At 44.3% G+C, this 21,737-nt stretch overlaps 1 protein-coding gene across 4 annotated transcripts in view; it reads right to left on the bottom strand.

Annotated features, from left to right (window-relative positions):
* Nucleotides 1-21,737, bottom strand: part of LOC100025642 (UDP-glucuronosyltransferase 1-6-like) — a 149,803-nt gene that overhangs the window by 42,412 nt on the left and 85,654 nt on the right. The window contains exon 1 of one of the 4 annotated variants that reach the window (XM_056820138.1): nucleotides 15,248-16,295. The exons of the other annotated variants lie outside the window; for them this stretch is intronic. Coding sequence (XP_056676116.1) covers nucleotides 15,248-16,108 — 861 coding nt within the window. The 5' untranslated portion in view covers nucleotides 16,109-16,295. Of the gene's footprint in view, nucleotides 1-15,247; nucleotides 16,296-21,737 lie in introns of those variants that run through there. 4 annotated transcript variants of the gene reach the window in all.

Below are 21,737 nucleotides of genomic sequence, written 5' to 3'. Positions count from 1 at the left end.
CTGCATGTGGTGTCTGCTAAATTGTTTATTTTTAGCATTTTGCTACCTCCATTGGGACACGCTTCACCTCTTTTGTGATTTATTCCATGCATTTGGGAACGTGATCCTGAGTCCAAAAAGACTGAAGAACTCCAGCCCCAGGGAATGGTGAGCATCCCAATGAATCAGGAGACGACGTCACCCAAGGGAGTGGGAATCGGTGAAAGGGAGATCTTATCCAGGAGAAGAAAAGTCTTGGAGGAAGGAAAGTGAAGAGTAGAGTTCTGAAACAAGCAGCCCGTTTGGCAACCCTCCCACTTTACTCAGGATCCCCAGCCAGTGGGGAGGACATGGCGCCATGTGAAAGAATTCATCTTCACAGGACTGAGATTAATGAGTGTACTGCCCCCGGGGGACAGATTGTCATGGGATCATGGCCTCACTGCGTTCTAGCTGGAGAACAGGAAGGAACCTCAGAGTCATCTACGTCTACGTACAGAGGGAGGCAGAGACAGAGGAGGTGAAGCCCAGGTGGCTTCTCTCCATAAGTGCTGAAAAGGATGGATAACAGAACAGCTCTGGAAGTAATGACACATGGATATCCCACACACTTTCAGATGAAAACAGTAACTCTGTCAGGCAGTCAGGGTAGGCGTTTGACAGACGAAGACACTAAGGCTCAGAGAGTTCAGTTACTTGCCTAAAGTCACACAGCACTTTTACAACATCTTTTCACTTATACTCCTTTCCTCTCCTCATGAAGCCACCACCCCTAGTTCAGGCCCTCATCACCTTTCACCAGGACTGTTGAATAACTTTCCAATATGGAGGCACCTGGATGGAAAAATGGAGTCAGAAACATTTGTCTCGTTTCAGTTTTGTGAAAATATCCTCTGTGGTTGTTAGATGTGAATAAAAGTGTGATATTTGTAAAAAAAAAATGATTACTAGCTGTGCTACCTGGGAAAGTCATTTTACTACTGTTTGACTAAGTTTTCTCACTTATAAAATGGGGATAGTAAAAATACTTTCTTCCCAGGGCTGTTGTGAAGATCAAACGAGATAGATGAAAACTGCAGATCACCATTATTCATTGACCTCTTTGCTCCAGTCTCTCTACTAGTCCAGTTCATCCTTCTCTCAGCTGACAAAGTGATTTTCTGTAAGCCTGAGTCTGATTATTGAACTCCCCACCCCTCCCACTCAGTGAGCTCCATCGTCTTCCTCCCTATCACCTCGTGGATGAAACAAAAAATTCTTGTTTGACATTCCATCCCCTTCACAAAAGTGTCCAGTCTTCTTCCACCTTGTACACCTCCACATCATCTGTGATCCAGAGTCTGACCTCCATGATGCTCCTCCAAAATGACGATCCATCCTGAGCCTCTGGGTATTTTCAGTGGCTGCCCATTCCCCACTTGGAATTCTCTTTGTCCTGGCACCTCAGGCTTTTTTTTCCAGTCTCAGTTGAGAATTTTTTCTGGTACCCACCACTACTCCTAGTGCTCTTTGGTCTAAGGGCCTTTCCTTCTAGGGATGCCCTCCAGTTTATCTTGGATATTGTTTGGAAGGCGTTGTCTGCCAGTCGTCCCCTCCATTGGGCTCAGCTCCTTGATGGAGGGACTGCCTTTTGCCTTCCTTTATATCCATTGCACTCTCTATTTTTAATGGTCTGACAGGTGACAAATTCTTCTCTCCAATTCTGGACCTCAATATACCCATGACAACTCGACAATGAATTAGAGTCTGATAGCATCATTCTCATAGACTTAGCTATTCCCTACAACTTCCCAGACCACACTGGCTTATACAGAAGTTACAAACAATGGTTTTTGGAAGAAAATGAACTCATCTCTGGGGTCCCAGGTGGGGGCTGCTCAGCATTTACATTAGCTTGCCTAGACCCAAGCCCCTCCCCTATCGCCACTTTCTAGATTTCTTTAAAAAATTGGGGGGCAGCATTTAGAAATCACTTGCTATGTGTCACTTGCTGTTCAGTCATTTGTTTCTGATTCTTCACAACCCCATTTGGGTTTTCTTGACAAAAATACTGGAGTGGTTTGCCATCTCCTTTTTACTAAATATCAATTCAAGGGCAGAAGAGCAGTAAGGGCTAGTCAACTGCCTTGAGTCACACAGCTGGGAAGTATCTAAGGCCAAATTTGAACCCATGTCCTCCCAGACCCAGACGGGGTGCTCTATCCACAGAACAACCTAGGAAATGCCCTGGGAAATGACTTTTATTTTTACAAATTTGGATCTGTTCTTTATGTATGTCTTAGAAACGAGATCTAAACTTGCTGCAAGGCATTTTCCCCCAATTGACTATTTTCCTCTGAATTTGTTCTGCAATGGTTTTGTTCATACTCTTTTAATTTATGTAATGAAAATTGTCTATTTTTTTTCTCTTGTGGGATCCTTTCTCTCTCTCATTTAATGGTCATGAATTCTTCCTCTAACCATACATGTGACAGGTAATTCCTTCTTTACTCCTTTAACTTGTTTATGATGTGATCTTTTCTAGTTGTCATGCTTCCATTTGAATTTTTCTTGGTATATGATAAGAAGTGTTGGTCTACACCTAATTTCTGCCCAATGGATTTCCAGTTTTCTTTGTAGTTTTTGTAGCATAGTGAATCCTTACCTCAATACCTGAGAACCTGGTATTTATCAAACAGAGAACTACTGGGTTCATTTTTCTTCTGTCTCTTGCATATATAATCTCTTCCATTAATGGATTTCTCAGAGTTGTAAATAGGTACTGTGAATGGTGTGACGGAGGTGGCACTAGAGAAAAAGTGCCAGGCTGAAGAATATGTGAAATTGATTACCTTGATGGGGGAGAGACCCCAGGAGTGGAATATGAAGGGGGAGAAGACTCTGGCTGGGAGAGCAGTGAGGCTCTCAGTTTTGAGAAGCCAAAGAGAGAAGTTGGTGAAAAGACTTTCTCCTGAGGGTTACCCACTTTTCCTGCTGGTGACTAGAAATATTTCCCCCCAAGACTACCCAATTGAAGGGACTTTCTGAAGAGAAACCTGAGCAGACTTTACCTCAGCTCCTCTTGCCTAGGGGTGAGTCAACCTGATTTTCTCTCAGGGGGCTCAGGCTGCCAAGACCTGAGTTCCCCCCAAACTCAAGGAGGGAGGGGAAAGGGTTTAGATAGAGACAGGGACCCCTTTTTCCCACTTTCCTTTTCCCATTCTTCCCTGTCTTCCCATTCTTCCCATTCTTCCCATTATTCCTTTTGTATTACCTGACTGAGTTAACATTAAAAGCTATCTGTTCCCCAAGCTGAGTGTGAGTGAACAGATCAAGGGGAGACCTTTTGGTCTCAAGTAGTGGAGGGGGGACAACAGGGACAAGAGTGAATTGGGGAGAGCAGCTTTAGCTAAGGAGAGAAGGCAGAAGGGGAAAATCTTCAAGCCCCCTCTCCTCTCTCTGAGCCAACCCATTATATCTGCTGTCTCCCCTGAACCCTGCTTTGAGAAGGGGGTTCTCCTCTCTTTTCCCCTCTCCATACCAAAAGTCCAAACTTCCCTCGGGGTACAAACTTCCCTCATTTATCTTTTTTTAATACAATGGGAACGGAAACAACCTCCAGGAATTGATGCGGAGTGAAAGAAGCAGAACCAGGAGAACACTGTATATAGAGATAGATACACTGTGGAGCAATCGAATGTAATGGACCTCTCCATTAGTGGTAATGCAGTGATTCAAATGACTTGGAGGTATCTACGAGAAAGAACACTATCCACATTCAGAGGAAAAGCTGTGGGAGTAGAAACACAGAAGAAAAAACAACTGCTTGAATACATGGGACGAGGGGATATGGTTGGGGATGTAGACTCTAAATGAACATCCTAATGCAAACACCAACAACATGGAAATAGGTTTTGATCAAGGATACATGTAATACCCAGTGAAATTGCGCATCAGCTATGGGAAGGGTGGGAGGAGGGGAGGGAGGGAAATAATATGATTTTTGTAACAAAGGAACAATGTTCTAAATTGACTAAATAAATAAATTTAAATAAAAAAAAGTAATTGGACAATGAAAGAAAAAAAATTAGGTACCGAGAAGACTGGATTTAGCTCTCCCCTGATTATAACAATGAAGATACTTAGCTCTTCCTTAATTGTGAAGATAAAATTGTAATCTCCTGATTGTAGCAATGAAAGTACTTAGTTCTTCCTTTATAGTGAAGCTAGAATTGTCATCCACAATCTATTTTTAGATTTTAATCTACAAAAAGGTGATAACTCAGTATTTTAAGTACATCTACCCATTTTAACCACAAAAATGTATTAAGTAACTACAAAAGGTGAACTTACAAAAAAAGGTGTTAAATTACCTAAAAAGATATAATCTAACCAAAGAAGGTGAGAACTAGAGTGGGCAATCTTTGAGAAAAGCATCTGCTGTGATTGGTAGATGTGAAAATTTAGGGGAGGGGACACAAGAGAAAAAGATCTTTAAGAGGACCAAAAGGGCAGAAGAAGATGAATTTGAGAGATATTTGATTCAAGTTTTGAATTTGAGGTGCTGACTTGGAGGAGAGACTGGAAGCCAGACTCTTGAGGAGCAATCAGAAGACAGGCACCCAGGCAAACTACCATAAATTCCATTTGCTTTAGTAATTCATTCTGGGATTTAGAAATTAAATCCCTAGTGACCACCTAATTAATATATATTCAATCGTAACTACAATAAAATTTAACAGTATCAGATCATTTTGATGATTACTATTTTGTGATAAAGTGTGAAGTTCACTATGATGAGACCTCAGTCTTTCCCCCCTTTCCCATTATTTCCCTTTGGTCTCCCAAGGTGAATTTCAGTATTATTTTTTCTCTTTCTACAAAATCATCTTTTTGAAGGCAAGCAATGTTTTCCTTGTTTGTATTTATGTCCCCAGTGCCCAACACAGTGATATGATGAATCCTAGTCAGGCTTAATAGATTCTTTTGGTTCATTCACTTTGTTAATTAAGTCATATACTCAGAACCAATACAATGTCCAGTCTACAGCAAAAGAAAAGCCTTCAAGCCATAGAGACCTAATGGAGGATATCAAAATCTCGTGGAAACATAACATGTGATCCCTTTGGTCTTGTCTGCTCCTGGAATTGGACCAGGGCTGCTTTGAGGGCGTCTATAAAGAGGAGCCCAAATCCTAAGAAGCTTTATTGTTCAACTGTGAAAAGTAGTCATTGTATCTGTTTGTGCAATAGTCTATGAAAGATGGAAAATGATCACAGCAGTGGGTGATCTGTCCCAAGACTCCTTCTCTCTGAATCCTTTTGAAAGGACGAGGACTAGACAGTAATAGTCAACTGCTCAGTAGGGTTATATAGGAAGTCACTACTCGCAGGAAGCAGGGGGGAAGGACCCAGGCCACCATTTCTCCAACAAGGGCCTCTGGCTTGCTGGAAGGGAGCCCACAAAGCAAGGGAAACGGCCACACCCAGTGCATGACACTGGGGAGCTACATCCTCACCTGACTGTGTCCCAAGGTAGGATTCTAGGGGAGTCAGGTATGGTTCCTGCTCTCAGTGCAGGGGCCTGGAGAGAGAGGCCACCAGAGGACCCGAGTTCCAATCCAGTCCCTGGGTGACTTTGGCTCCCTTTCTTTGGGCTTCATTCTCCTCATCTGTAAAATGAGGAGGTTGTGTCAGAAAGCTTCCGAGGTCCCTCCCAGGTCCCATCGCCTGTATAAGCCTGTTTCCTTTAAAAACGGGGATGGGGAAAGAGGCAACCCAGAGGATGCCCAGAGCCTCAGCCTGCCTCAGTGGGCTGAACGGCGAGGACAGAAGCAGCCAGTTTCTGGGAGAGCCACTGAGGGCAGAGGATTAAGAGATCCGGGGCCAGGTGGCGTTCAGCCTCTCAAGTCCAGGCTTGTCCGGGCTCAGTGATGGCCAAGCACCCACGTGTGCAGTTTCCCAGGGCTTTGTGGCTTGTTCTCACCCCACCCATCCTTGCCACGGCATCAGCCACTGGCCCCACCGGAGCAGGAACTGGGGCTGGACACAGGCCCCCCAGCTGGCCTTTTCATGGCCCATTTTGGACCGTTTGCCAGTGAACGTGGCAATAAGAAAGCCAAACTTGGCTGTTCAAAGGGCAACGTCCCTCCTTGGCCAGAAAAGGCACGTGGGCAGAGCGGCCGCCTCGGAAGGCTCGGAGGGGAAAGTCAGCTCCGGACCGCGGAGTAGGAAAGACCCGCACTCAAGTCCTGCAGCGCCCCCCATTGCTGGGCGGCCAAACGGCTTCAGGCCACTGTCCGGGGCCAAAGCGGCAGAGCTCGGTCGCTCACCTGGCCGGCCCTGCGCCGGGTCTTCTCTCCCTGTAGCGCAGAGGGCCGGCCTCTCCCCGGTCCTGCGCGTCGGCCGCTGGCCACACAGAGGAGCGAGCCGGCCGGGCCCTGGAGGAGGCCTCAGTCTGCACACACTGCGGGAGGTCAGGAGGAGAGCCCGGGCCCTGGGAAGGGGGGCCGGAGCAGGCGGGGGACGGGCCAGGGTGCCCGAGCCCACAGTTGGTGCTAAAGCCAAAGCAAGGCTCCGGGATGGCCACTTTGCTGGCCCGACTATGGCGGGCTGTCATCAGGACGTCCTGCTTTTCCCAGGCATTTCGAGGGCTGTCAGGAGAGCCAAGCTGGGGGAGGGGGGCCCACTGGCCTGAAAGGTGTCCTGTGCATGCCCGAGGATGGGCCAGTGGCCATCAGCTGAGGACAGCCAGGCCACAGCCACCCATGTGCACTATTTGCTAAGGCCCTGAAGAGTAGAGGAAGCAGGATGGTGGCCTTAAGGAACACAAGCACCGAGTTCAAATTCTACTCTGGATTCATTCTGGCTCTGTGAACTGGGGCAAGTCCCAGGGGCTGTGTCCCCAGGCTCTGGCAGTGGCCTGTACGCCACAGAAACCCTCCCGGCAGGGCTCATGGCCCGATAAAGCCCTCTGGCCACCACCCGAGAAGGTTCAAGGGTGCTCCTGGGGTGGGCAGGGAAGCAGTTGCATTACTGGTGGGCTGTTCCTGCAGTGACTCACGTGTAAGTCAGTTCTGGGAGGCTCCAAAGGTGCCATCGGGGCACAGACCCTCCCAGACGGTCAGGGTTTGCCTCTGTTTGTGCCAGTCTGGGCACTTGGAAGTCAGCGAGGCCGGGAGAAGGGGCTGCGCCCAGAGAGGAGAGCTCAGAACCCAGCAAGGAAGCCCCCGGCTCACACCTGGCCTCAGCCATTGAGCGGCTTCCTGCCTCAGTTTCCCCTAAGGAAGCTTCCATCAAATGGAGATAGAATAGCGCCTGTCTCCCAGGGTTGGACAAGGACCAAATAATGTAACAGATGTGCAGCCCATGGCACAGTGCCTGGCATAGCGTAGATACTAGACTAAAATGATCACTACCACTCCTGTTGGAAAGATCTGGGGCCCGAGTTCTAGTCCTTCGCGTCCTGCCCGCTCCAAGGCATCCTCCATTCAACCGCCAAAGTGATTTCCCTAAAGCGCTGGTCCTGTCACGTGACTCTTCCCCACTCAGCCAACCCCGGGGGCTTCCTATGGCCTCAAGGAGCAACTTCAAAATGCTCAGTTCACTCTTCAAAGCCCTTCTTACCGCCCCCCCTCCTTATACCTCCCTCCCTGATGCCCTCGTGGATCCCGTGGCACCAGCCCCCCCTCCCCCTCCCCTGGAAGGTTCTCTCTCCTCTGCTCTGACCACTGACCTCCGGCTTCCTTTAAGTCCCACCTTCTCCAGAAGCCTTTTCCCTGGAATGCCTTTTATTTATTCCGTGTCTGGAACTCGGCTGTGGCCATGGAGCCCCTTGGGCTGCCCTCCTCACGGGCAGGGACGGGGTCTCATGGGAACTTCGGTCTCCTTTTCTCTTGCTGGCTGTCTCACTCCGACGTTCTTTCACGATGGAGGCTTGAGGGAGAGGCAGAGCCTGTTCTCAGAGAAGGAGGTGGCGGCCAAGCCCACGCCCATGTGGCGCTGCCCGACTCTCTGGGTCCGAGGTCTAACCCTGGCACGGGGAGGGCCACTTAGCGCCTGAGCCCCCTCCCCCCGGAATGCTTCCCATTCACAAAAGGCAGACACAAGGCCACCGTGAGCTCTGACGGAGGACACGTTGGCTGAGCACCAAGATAAAGCAAGAACAGTCAAGGCAGGAATAAGGCAAAGGCAAGAATTCACTCCTCAACTTGAGTCACACGCGAGTGTCCGTGGAGGGAGACGGGGCACCCACTAACACGGGAGGCGCATGAGTGGGAAATTCACCCGCCTGGGCGATCTCCCGACCCTGGACGGTGGAGCGTTTCTGCCACTCCGGCCACTGAAGCAGCGTGGCGCTGTTCTTTTTCATTTGGGCAGTTCGTTTTACGCACAGCCACCCTTGGAAGGGTGCTCAGGGTCTGGGACGGTTTTTTATTCTCTTAGCAAAAATAGATCAGCTTAGCTCACCGCAAAGAGGCAGCAAACCGTCTTCCTTCTTCTCTTTCCCCCTTTCTGGGCTGAGAGAAGACAATAAAGGGCGACAGAGGCACCCCGAGGCTGCAGGTGGTCCTGAAGGCAGCAGAAGAGTCGGCTTCCTCCAGAAGCTTTCCAGAAGCTGCGTGACTCCCCCAGCCTTCCTCGCCCTCCCATCAACCCAAAGTCCACCTAGCCCAGAGGTCGACTACCGATAGACTTCCTAGCTATTCCCCTGGGAGGCGCCATTCCTCCAGCGGCACCCTTGGGGGCGTGCAGTGCTTCGCTTTTGTCCACCTCAGTGTCTAGCCCATTGTGGGTGCTTCATAAAGGCTAATGGAGGACCAGGAGGGCCACCCTAAACAGGGACAAGAGGAAGTGAAACCATCTAAAGTGTGGAAGGCAGCCCTATGTTCCTGGCACACACGAAGGCACAGTGACATAGAAGGGCAGCCCGAGAAGGCTTCCCTGTGTGGTAGTCACCATGACAGGCTGGCAAGGCTAGCAAAGCAGTTTGTGGCTATTGATCTCGGGGAATTCCCGACGTCCCTCAGAGTCAGGCTCTGGGTAAAATTGTCCCCGCGTGAAAGGCGAGGCCAGGACGAGGAGGAGCGGTGAAGTGGTGTCTCCCAGGTCACAGGGCTGCTCGGTATTGGAGGCAAGACCCAAAGGCAGAGATCCTGATTCGGTGCTGAGCACCCAGCCCTTTCTGCCGCAGAGTCCCGGCTTAGGAGGCAAGGGGAAAATGGGCCGAAGATTTTTCCATTATTTTCCCATTTTCCCCAAATTTTCCCATTTCCCATTATTTTCCCAGAGTTTGCAGCCATAAAGCTTACAAAGAATGCAAGTCCCTCATTCAAAGCTGAGTAAAGCGTGGGAACATCTAAGCTGGGGAGCAAGAAAGAACCCCCGAGGCCATCAAGAACAAGCTCCCTTTTTACAGATGAGGGATGGAGAAGGTCAACGACTAACTCAAGGCTCTTCAAGCAGTAACTAGTCAACACAACATGCCACAAAAGAAATAAGCCTGTGGACGTCACCTTCTTTCTTCCCCAAATCCTAGTGTAGAAGAGCTGGTAGGAAGAAAAGACAGGAACTCCCTCAAGCAAGCTTCATGGGGGAAGAGTTGAAGCCTTCAAACACATACCGGGAGGGAAGCAGGGCAACAAAATGCCGCCTTAGCAACGAAACAGCCTCCAGTTGCACAAGACCTTTGCCAGCAACGTCTGACTCCTCTGAGAGGAGCGGGTTTGGGATAAAAACGATCCTGTGCTCCGAACCCTCTCCCGAAGGGCGCGTTATTGCTGTCTTCGATGGCTGCCAGTCCTTTATTGCCTTCCGCTGAAGTAAACGTTGTGCTCTCGACAAGCTAGCAAAGATGCCGGAGCGGAGGCGCCGCTAACTCACTGCTAACCCCTCCTTTGGCTTCGGAGTCCTCCAAAGAGATGGGATTCGGTCTTAGCCAAGGAGGACATTTAATAGCAACTTCCGGGTTGATGACTGACCATTCCATTACCCAGGAGGGAGCAGCTCTGGTCAAGGATATTTACACGTGAGCAGGACGAGCCTTGAAATCCTTTTTCTTTCTTTCATCACTATTGAAAGCCTTTTGGAAAACCAACTAACCAAAGAGCCCTGAAGACCCAAGTCCAACTTGGCTCTTGGAGAGCCTGCCCTGCCCTGGCCTCATTAAGATTGCTCAGAGAGACCCTGGTGTTTTTTCAAAGCCTGGAAATGACCGTAGTTGATTGCCCATTGATTGCTTCATCTAATTACAAGCAAACTTGGTTAGTGCTGACAAATGAGGATGCATGCAGGCTCTTTGAAGCCAAAAGCTAGACAACTTAAGGGATTGTCCTTTTGCCTTCACTGGTATGGTACATGTCCCCCATACAGGTCAGTTCCACCCTCTGCCTCCATGTGTTTGCACAAGTGGGGCCCTCCTCACTTCCTTACTTCCATCTCTTGGGATCCCCAAGTGTCTTCAAGGCCCTGCTTAAGGGCCTCCCCTGACACGAGATCCTGGATGCCAGTAATGGCAAACCTTTTAGAGACCGAATGCCCGAAATGCAATCCTCCCGTGGCATGTGAGCCCCACCCTCCACCTTACCCCAGACAGGAGAGGAAGGAAGTGCTCCCATAGGGCTGCTGGGCAGAGGGGCAAGTCATATGAGAAATGTCCTCAGGCTCATGGGGAGAGAGAAAGGGAGCACCCCTCGAGCATGTGTGCCATTGCCAACATGGCCATATCTCCAATGCAAAGTGATCAAATCGACTGTCAAATGAGAAGCAGGAGAAATGACCAAAAGTAAATACATTGGTGAGCATCGTAGGTTTAGAGCTGGAAGGGATTTTGCGAACATGAGCCCAACCCTCACAGTGCAAACAAGAGGAGAGATCTTCTAGCATTGGCATAGTGATTACTTTACATCTGAAGATGGGGTAGTGGAATTCCGACTCCTTGGACCTCAGAATACCATGGAAAGTGGGGGGCGTGGCACTGAGGAAGATGAAGTTGGGAAAGGCTCTAGACCTGATCAATGGGTTTATGATCTCATTGATTTTGTACTTCCACCCAGGATTCAAGTTATGTCCTATCCCCGTCTGCTCATTGATGAGTCTTCTGTCTGCATGTCTTCCTCCAAGTTCTCCACCCCATGTCATAGAGATCTGCCCTTTATGGCCATGGCAATCTGTGATCAAGGACTCGGAACAATCTCAAGATTCCAAGAGCCACTTGGAGATGGATTTCCCAGATATTTCAAAGATCGGCAGAACCTAATGGAAGGAGAGGATCACCGATGCCATTTATAGCTCTCCCCCGAAAGAAACAATCAATTTGAAATTTTTCATTCATTCAACAAAAAGCATATGAATGGCTCCCTACAGGCAGTGCCCTGTCTCTACACAGTTAAGCATCATTTAAGTACCATTCTCACAAGCTAAAGGGGATCGGGAGGGGAAGGACAAGTGAATGAATTAGATCTTAGAAGCTAAGTTGGAGCCTAAAAGGACCTCAGGGGCCAATAAGCGCAAATCTCACTTCAGAGAAGCCCAGGGATTTCTTAAACGTGCCAGAGGGGCGGAACCAGTGAGTTGGGATATTAACAAAGATCATGGAGGCCCCCTCCATCCACTCTTTCTTCTCCCTCACATCCCTTTCGATGGAAGCTCCTATTAAAAAGAGAGAGGGCCTACCTCAGACAGAGGGCCACTTGGGTGGCCGTTTAAGCCTCCGACAAAGACCGTGTTGGGCATGACTGGTCGAGGCAATTCGACAACCAGCCAAATAGCATTCTGTTTCAAAAGATCCTTGACCCGGACATCTCTCTGAAGAAAGTCTGAAGCAATTCTGTTGAAGGAAGAATGCAAGTAACAGTACAAATGATCCATGGAAGCGATGAAGACATTTGCCAGCCTTTGGGGAAAAGTCAGATGGTAACAAGCCTCAGGATGTAGGCAGGCAGGCTAGGACACTTGGCCGAGCTGTAGTCCAAGTTGCACGGCAACCCACGCATCAAATAGATTGAAGGAAGCAAGAGGTACTCGGCAAGGATCGTTCCACAGATTGAAAGAGGTAAAGTTTCAGCAGTGAAGGAAGAAAGGCATAGCTAGTAGTAGCAAACCTCCTGCCTCTCTCGTGGCCTCTTGCAAAAGCCTCTGCACAACTGCCATTGCTTGCCCTCTCTCCCGTAGCCAGTCTATCCTCCACATGGCTGCCAACGTGAGATTTCCGAGTCCACCACGTTCCTGCTCCAGAAACCTCTGTGGCTCCCTGGGCTTGGGGGTTCAACTGGATCCTCCTCCTGGGGGTGCCTAAAGCCTTCATAATCTGGCTCTGGGCCTTCCTTGCCATTATGCAGAGATGACATCCCAGCACCATGGCCTGTGCCTGTGTCTTGGCGGTGCTCTGCGTCACAGGAGCCTTCCTTCTCGGACCAGGGATGAGCTCCAACGGAAGGGCTTCCTCTAGCAGCTCGGGCCTCCTGCTCCCAAATTCCTTTGTGAGACTGACTGCAGCCACGTGCACACTGACCACAAAATACACAATAAAGATGGCGTCGATGCCGCATCTCCTGCTGAACTGCACCGCCCTGTGAGGTAGAACTGCTGCACCTTTTCCCTCTGAATGTTCCGGGCTAAGGTAGGGCTGGGCCTAGATCGAGGAGCTCCTCTGACACAACACACACATTCCATCCCTGAATTCCAGTTTGAGCTTTAAGTAGACCGACGACTCCAACTCTGGAGAAATGAACCGAAGCATCCGAGCGGGTTTAGGGTTAGAAAGCGTCTGGGAGGCAATCTAGCTCGAGCTCTTCGTTCTGCAGATGCAGCAGCGGCGGCACCGAGCAGTAAAGACATTTGCCCAGCATCCAGATTAAGAACGGCGTCCTGTTATAATTTCAAATGTGTGTGTTGTCAGAGGAACTTAAAGTGTGTCATCACTCGTCATGACTTCATGTAAGAGGCTGCCAGGGCCAGAAGGCCACCCAAAGGTCACAGAAGCCTGCAGGTCCTCAGAGCTGCTGGATCCCTTCTTGTTCCCTTCCAAGCCACTCGGTAAGTTCCTCTTTTTGCCTTTAAAAACATGTGACTGTCAATGGTCAGGGCCTCAGGCTTTGAACTGGAAGGAACCATGTAGACCTTGGACCATTTAATCTCTCTGCCACAATAAATCTCCTAGCATTTTCTTTTCTCTTTATAGCCAGTCAGGACTATCCAAAAGCCAGGAGCTTCTACATTCAAGGACCAAAAGGCATGGAATAATGGTATTCCAAAAGGCAAAGTATGCAGGCCTGTAACCAAAGATCACCCTCCCAGTGAAAGCGAGCATGACCCTACAAATGAAGAAATGCACATTCCAGACATTCCAGACAAAATGAGCAGCGATGAAAAGAAGATTCAGTTATCAAATTCAACACAAAATGGAGGCATGAAGGTAAGCAGAAAACAAAAACTCCACATCTCAATGGAGTTAAAACCATCCCATTTCTAAATGGGAAATTGAAAATAAGAACATGTAAGATATTTATGAGAGTGGAGTACTTAAGATACATAAAGTATTTAAGATACTTAAGATACTCAATGTAATCAGTGGGGTCAAATGGCTTACATCACTACATAGGAAGATGATAACTAAGATTCTTAAGTTATGCATGCTACTTGAGATACTTAAGGTACCTAAAGTATTTAGGATTCCTAAGGTTCTGAAGACACTTTAAGAACTTTGTTACTGTTTAAACAAATTGTAAAATATGATTGTAATGGAATACTTTTGTGCCATAAGGAACAATAAACAGGATTAAGGTAGAAAAACCTGGAAAGACTTATATGAACTGAGGCAAAGTGAAGTGAGCAGAACCAGGAGAACAATGTATACACAAGCAAAAATGCTACATGATAATTAACTGTGAGGGACTAAGCCGTTATCAGCAAAGCAAATCTCCAAGATAACCACAAGGGACTCATGATGAAAATGATAGCCACAACCAAAGAAGGAACTTTTGGAGTCTGAGTATAAATCAAAGCATGTTATCTTCCACTATATTCCCTCCATGAGATTTCTATTGTATGGGTGACATATGAGTTTTATCATGAAAAGAGCAATATGGAAGTATGTAGCACATGAAAGTACAGATATAACCTATATCAGACTATTCATCACCTCAGTTGTGGGGAAGGGTAGGGAAGAAAAAAAATGAATTCTAAAGTATCAAAAAGCAATTGCCATAAATTGTTTCAGAAAATGATTGTCAATCATTGTTTCTTGATATAATTTTAAAAAATTAAAAGCAGCCTTTTCCATAAAAAATTAAGACAGTGAATAGGAGCATACTTTGAGATCTGGAAGTAAGCTGAATATGATGGGATAATATACAAGAAAAACAAATTAAGGGATAAGAAAGAGGAAAACACTGGCAATATAGAAAAGGATAAAAAGATGGGTAGCATTATCTCACATGAGGAGGTGCATGAGAATCAATACAGTGGAGGTGAAGATAGATTGATAGTGGGCAATGCTTGAAACTTACTCCAATAGAAATTGATACATAGTAGAAATAACTGCCACACTCAGCGATAGATATATATCTTACTCTAAAGAAGGGTAGGGGAAACAATAAAGCAGGGTGGGGATGGGAGACTGGCCAAAAGAGAAGGTAAACTGGAGGAGGTAGTAGTCAGAAGCAAACTTTTATGAACAGAGAGAGACTGAAAGGGGAGAAAGAGGACAAACAGGGGAATATAAAATGGAAGGAAATTCAAAGTTACTAATTATAATTGTGAATGTAAATAGGATGAAATCACCCATAAAATGGAAGAGGATAGCAAAATGGATTAAAAGTCACTACAGGAAACATATTTAAAGCAGGGAAACACATAGAGTAAAGGTAAAAGGCTGGAGAAGAATCTATTATACTTCAACTAAAGTAAAAAAGGGAGGAATGGTAATTATTATTTCAGCAAAGCAAAAGTGAAAATTGATCTAATTAAAAGTAAAAAGGAAAGGAAATGACATCTTAATAAAAGGTGCCAGATTCAATGAAATAATATCAGTACAAAACTCATAAAGGAAATGGTATAGCATCATAACTTCTAAAGGAGAAATTACATGAGTTACAATGAATGACTATTCATTAATAGGTGCTTAATAAATTTTTATTGATCAATGGGAATCTTGACTACTTTACCACTACTATGATTATGACTATTAAGAAATGACTGATAAGTGTGACCTCAAGTCATTTATAAATCCTCTATCCTGCCTGCCACCAATCCTACCTAATCTAGATATCTTGTCCACAGAGATGACTCACCTTAGACAGGGCCTTCTCTTCATAGCAGGTGATGCCACCAACAAACACCATGTTGGGCATCAAGGGCTTTGGGAAGTCAAAGACAAAGTCAGTTCTCAGCAACCATATGGATGGTTGACTGTACAGTTCCTTCAAGGTCATGGACCTTTGGAAAATATCACTAGTGAAACTCAACAATCTCGTAAGGAAAAAGGAGCACAGAGACACTTCCTGAAGGTGAAAGAAATGGTTCCAGACACGTTGCATGAAGGTCATGGAACTGGTGCAGCCAGAAAGTTCTCTTGGGACATAAGACAAGGGGCTGGGGCACTCGGTTGCCTCATCTTGGTAATGGCAAAAGAGCCCCCGAGTGAAGACCACTGATGGGAGGGAAAAGTACTTGGCCAAAATAAAGCCACAGTGGTCAAAGGGATCAAAAAAGACAGCATCAAATGCACTCTCCTTGATGTAGTCCAAAAGCTCAGAGTTTTTGTACAAGCTCCTGCAGTTTGAACAAACTTTCTCAAAGAACTCTAGTATGTTTACATTACTCATCAGAGAAGAAAAAGTCTGGCGCATATTGTTCCACTGATGGTCAGCAAATCTTTGGAACATCTCGTTGTATTCTTCCAAAGTATACTCGGGCTTGTATGTCTTCACGGTATATGGTGTCGACTCCCCCAACCTCCAGCTCACCTCAGGGATGACCATCACCACTTCATGGCCCCTCCTATGCAGCTCCTTCACCACCTCACGCATGCTGAGCCAGTGGCTCCCATCCATGGGCACCACCAGCAGCTTGCCCGCCTCAGCCAAGCCACCAAATAGCAGGAGGCATGACCAGAGGGGAAGAAGACCACCAGGCTGAAGGACAGGAGCCATTTAGGACCAGCAGCACAGAGAAAGCTGCCTTCTGGGCTGCTGAGGGAGCTGAGCAGTGACAGGGGGTGGAGGAAAGGCTGCCAGAATGGAGTTCAGGGTTCCCTTCTATACAGTGAGGGCATCAGTCAATGATTGCCTAATTGTATGTGCCAATCAGTGTACACTTACTGAGCACAAATATCCTTTAATCAGCCAGGAGCATGATTCAACCTTGGGTTTTTTCAGGATCCAGAAACATCTCCCACAACTAATGAATTGAGTAATCTCAGAGTTGAGTCCCTGCAGGAGGCTGCATTTGGGGTGATCCATGAAATTGGTGTATGGGGGACACAGCAGGAATTCAATCAGAATTTCCCTGGTTTTCTCTGGATAGTGTCCAATTTATCTATAGCCTTCTTTCAATCTGGCATCCATACTGGAAATTATACTGCAGATAGGTCTGACCTAATCAAAGTATATTGGAACCAACACTGCTTCCTAATTGTTGAATGGTGGGTTTCTTTTAAAGCCACCCAAGATATTCCTAGCTTCCTTGGTTTATATTTCAGAGTATCAGTGCACTGAACTTGCACCTAAATCCCCAGATTTTTTTTCCAGATGAATTCTCATTATATAACCATAGTTTTTGTATCATTCACTGAAGCAGATTTTTTAAGCCCAACTATGGGTCTCAAATAGATTTCAAATCATTCAGGTGTGATCTCCTAATTTCAGATTCTAAAAAGGAGACTTTCTTAGGACACATAAGATACTACAAAATATGAAATTCTCCCCAAACAATAATGAAAGATCCTAATGACAGAAAGTACTAGAGTTTTCATGCAGGGGAAGAGCATAGATGTGACATATGTAGATTTCAAGCAGTCATGTGACTAAGTCACTCCAAATCTATATCACAACTTGGAAGAAAGCTTCTAGCAATGCACTACAGAGATCTTTGCTTAGCCTGGGGATAGTTAAGATGTTTATCAATTATTTGAATACATGGGAGGCAAATGTATCAAATATGAAGGTGACATAGAGGTAGGGAAAAGAACTGACCTACTGGATGTCAAAGAGAGGAATCAAATAGGTCATGTCAGGATAGAGTGCTGGGCTAAGTCTATAGAATAAAACTCAATAGGGGAGAAATGTAAAGTCTTACTCTTGGATTAAAAACAATCAACATCATAAGAAAAGACTGAGGGACTCATGTCATGGAATGCTATTAAATATTAAACAATCAACTCTTCAAAAAAACATACTCTGCACTTTGAAGTTTTATCTGCATGATTAGCATTTCCTCCATCAAAGAGGGCAAGAATGAGAAATGAGTAACAAGGATCTTCATTTTGGCATCCAGAGACTCGTAGGAATAGAATATTTTGGCTAATAGAATCAGTGCCTCCATGATGTTTCAAAAAGTTGGAATTATACACTGTAGTGGATCTAGAATCTTGTTATAGGAAAGAAAGCAGATAAGAAAGAGGAGAAAGAGAAGTGGAAGAGGAAGAGAAGAGAAAGGGGGAGAGAGAGAGACAGACAGAGAGACAGAGAGAGGGAGAGAAAGGGAGAGAGGGAGAGAGAGAAAGAGGGAGAGGGAGAGAGATGTGGATGAGTAAATTGAAGAAAACTTTCAAACAGAGGCAATGGTTGAAGGTTTGCAAAAGCTACCAATCAAGGAGCATTCCAGAGGAGAATGTGACTGGGAGAAGACTGTTAAAAGAAACATCCAAACTGTTGAAGATCTCTTTTGCTCCTGAGACAGGAAGGAGTAAGGACTGAGAAGATCCTTTTCTTACTGATTTTTCTCTCTATTGTATCAGGAAGTTTCTCAAAGATCCTCAACCCTATTAGCCACATCCCTCATTCAAGACTCTATAAGACCATGAAAACCCTAAACCCTCTCTCCTATCCAATTTCTTTTTCCTTCACCTTCCTTAAATAAACCCCTTGTTCCAACCATTCAGAGAGTGAGTTACCTATTAGATATTCAGGAAACTTACTCAGAACTGAATCCCAGTTTGTCACCAACTGAAGAGATTAACTAAAGTGGGAGGGAGAAGGGAGGATGGAGACAAAGGGAGGATAAAGGCAGATCTTATTCCTCAATACCATAATCCTTAAAGAATAACTACCTAATACAATTTGGCACCCCGAAAAGGTCTTACCCTATCCCAAATTAAGAAACCTGAATAAGAAGGATGTTCATACAAGTGGTTTGTGGCATGATGATGCTGGCTGTCATAGCCTGTTACTGGGTTTATAACATACTGTATAGTGAGGTGACCAACTTTGTTATTGAAACTATTGAATTTATATCCTATACAACTTCTTTTGTTATGACTATGCCCTTTAATAATGATACTGTAATATGGCAATTCATCACTCAGATATACGTGTTCACCATGGCTGCCATACAGACCTATCTGAGAAACATTTGCAAGTTCTTGACACCAAAGAAAGTAGCCCAGATTATGGTGGTTGATACAAACTTAGAACAGTTAGTAAAAACTGTGTGAGGAATTTCTGAAGAAGCAGGGATTGGATCAGGCTAAGATGGGAAATGGACAGGCATATAATGGATTTAAAGACAAGGACAATAAAGCTGAGAAAAATAAGACAGGAACACAGGGCAATGACAAAGACAAGGACATTAATAAGAACAAGGAAACTGAGAAAATATTTCCCTTGAAAGATATTAGTAGAATTTCAGATAATGCAGGAGTGCTACATTCAAAAGTACACAAGCAATTTACAACTCAGGAGCTTGATTCAATTCACTGAAGGTTTCCAAAATTTGTCTCTGAGCCTCATAGATCTCATAGGGAGCTAAAGAGGGCATTTAGGATTTTTGAGCCCAATTTTGAGGATACAGAATTTCTTTTATCTGAATTATTTAGCCCCCATGAACATAGGCAGTTCATTGAAAGGACAAGATCTGAAAATACCCTGACTAGCTGGCCTATAGAAGAACAAAGAGAAGATTTTGATTTCCTGAATCCTGCTTGCATGACTTATCTTAGAAAATGTAGAGAGGATCTGCTCCAAGCTATAAAAACATTTTGCTCTAACCCAATGCATAGGGTAACTTTGACAAACTAGTTCAAGAAAAAACAGAGTATCCTGCAAGCTTTATCAATTGCCTGTCCAAAACCACTGAGTCCATTATGGGAATAGAAAAAGATTCAGAAGAGTCTGTGGCTCATGTAAGAAGTCAATTCTTTAGAGGTTGTACATCACAGCTAAGAAACTTTTTGAAGAATTATTTTCCAAACTATGACACAGTCACACTGTCTGAACTGAGAGAACTGGCATCATATTTATTTGACAGCTATAATGGTCAAAATAAACAAATGTCAGAATTAAAAAAGAAAATGCAAGACACAGGGGAAAATTTAAAACAGAAAGAGATTCAGGAAATTAAAATTTTGAACACAATAAAGACATACTCAAAACCATTATACCAAAAGAGGAGGGTACAAAGAGAAAGTAAGTAGTGTTTCTTATGCCACAGGGTTGGACATATCATAAAGGATTGCTATTTCAAAAAGAAATATGAGATAAATAACAAAAGCACACAAGAAAAGCATTACGAATAAAAGAGAGACACGTGCTGCAAACATTATATAATAACAACTCAAGAAGCTTCAAACATTGAGGAAGTGCATTCAGCTATTAATTCAGGGACTAAACCCAGATACTCAGATATACTAGCTCATGGAAGAAAGGATTTATGAAGCCAGGATCATAATTTATTTATTTTGATACACAGAGATAGAAAAAGTATATTTCATGATGTAGCAAGCAGTGAGAGACATGCTGGAGCAAAACAAAAGCAAAAGCAGAAAAGATAAAACTCAAGGGTGATGCAGAAAACTAAATTTATTAAGTCTGTAAGAAATGATGATGATAAATCAAACAAAATATTAAGTGAAAAGCAGAGACAAGTACATGGGTTAGATGAAGAGATAAGAAATATCATTGCACAGATACAAGCTGAAATAAAAGACTCAGACAAAAGGAGCATAGTAACCACTCATGAAAAAAGCAGAAAACAAGTAAAAACATATTTAGAAAACTTTTTTTCAGTGCAGATTGTGCACAGGGATTGAATTTTGGACAAAAAGAAATCATAAAAACTCACACAGACCTAATCAGAAGCTGTTGAGACAGTGAAATAAAATTTAAATTCCCTACCACAAAATGATTGTGGGAAATCACAGGGAAAGGTTACTATTACAAACAATATTACTGGAGCTATACAAAACTTACAAAAACTCACAGACAAACAGAAAACCTCACATGAACCAGTTAAAACTTCAGAAAGCTATATGGTACAGACTTCTTTAGGAAAAATATCTAGCTTGAACCCAGAAGTTGAAATTTTTCATCCTACAGTAAATAATTTAGAAATTACAAATTTAAATGAAAATAGGGCTGAAATTACAATAGAAAATAATAATCATATTCAATATAATGGAAGTGAAATAGCAGTTAAATTTGAAAATATGAATAGGAATGAAGGACTTAATAACTGTTAGGATAGCTTAGGGTTCAAATGACATCCATGAAACCAACATTCTAAATGGATGGGGGAGGTCTGGCCAAGTAAAACTATATGAAATTAAAGATAGCTATGGTTTAAATTCATATTCTAATGAAGTAGAAAACATAATACAATCAAACTTAGATGAAGATTACTTAGGAAATGATTTAAGCCAAGAAGATTTAACTAATTCAACCATACAAACGGCAGAAGATAACAGAGCAGTGCAAAATGACTCACTAACAATTAATTCAAGAGCTACACAAAAGCCAGAAACATATGTATGGAGTACTGTGGGGAAGAATGAATGCACACATCCCACTGATACCGGGGAAAATGCAGCTATACTAAACTCATTTCCAGAAAATAACATTATGGAGAGAAAGGTTTCTACCTCTACACAATCAAAAGAAAGATTAGATGAACAAAACCTTAAGGCTGAAGAAAGAGTAGAACCTGTGAATTTTAGTAACAGCATTGCATATCTGCAAGAAGCAGTTGACTCCATAACATCACGTTTATCACCACAAAACACAAATCTAGAGCTTATTAATGAGAAACAACTAGAAACAGATTTGGGAAAGATAAAAAGCTGGTGACATAGGGTTAGATTAACACATAAAATCTGAGTTAATAACATCTGACACAAGTTTACATAGCACTGAACAAAATCTAATGAAATCCATAATGATTGCAGAATTCAGTGATCAAGAATCAGATTTGGAACAAGATGATTCAACACCAGATGGTGTAATAATAATAGACCAAAACAGTGATTAAGAACAAGAACCATGTGAATTTGATAGGCTTTTTGATTGGGATGTGTGGGACACAAATGAGGAAAGTGAATATCTAGAACCAGAACATACAAAATCTTATGTAGATGATGATGATGATGAAATCATGGAGGACAGAAGAAGCAATGAGAAAGTAGAGAAACTATTTACCATCATTGGAGTTAATAGTTATCAATAATTGTTAGATAAAATATTCATTGAGAATAACAGTGATGACAATGAAGTATCTCTCTATACAGACAGTGATTATGAATGTAAAGAAATATATTAAAGAACAAATTGAAGGGGAGATAGATGTACAGTT

Source organism: Monodelphis domestica, chromosome 2 (genome assembly GCF_027887165.1).
Source record: "Monodelphis domestica isolate mMonDom1 chromosome 2, mMonDom1.pri, whole genome shotgun sequence".
Taxonomy (NCBI): Eukaryota; Metazoa; Chordata; class Mammalia; order Didelphimorphia; family Didelphidae; genus Monodelphis; species Monodelphis domestica.
The sequence above is the reverse complement of the archived record's forward strand: the minus strand, read 5'-3'. Positions and strand labels throughout refer to the sequence as shown.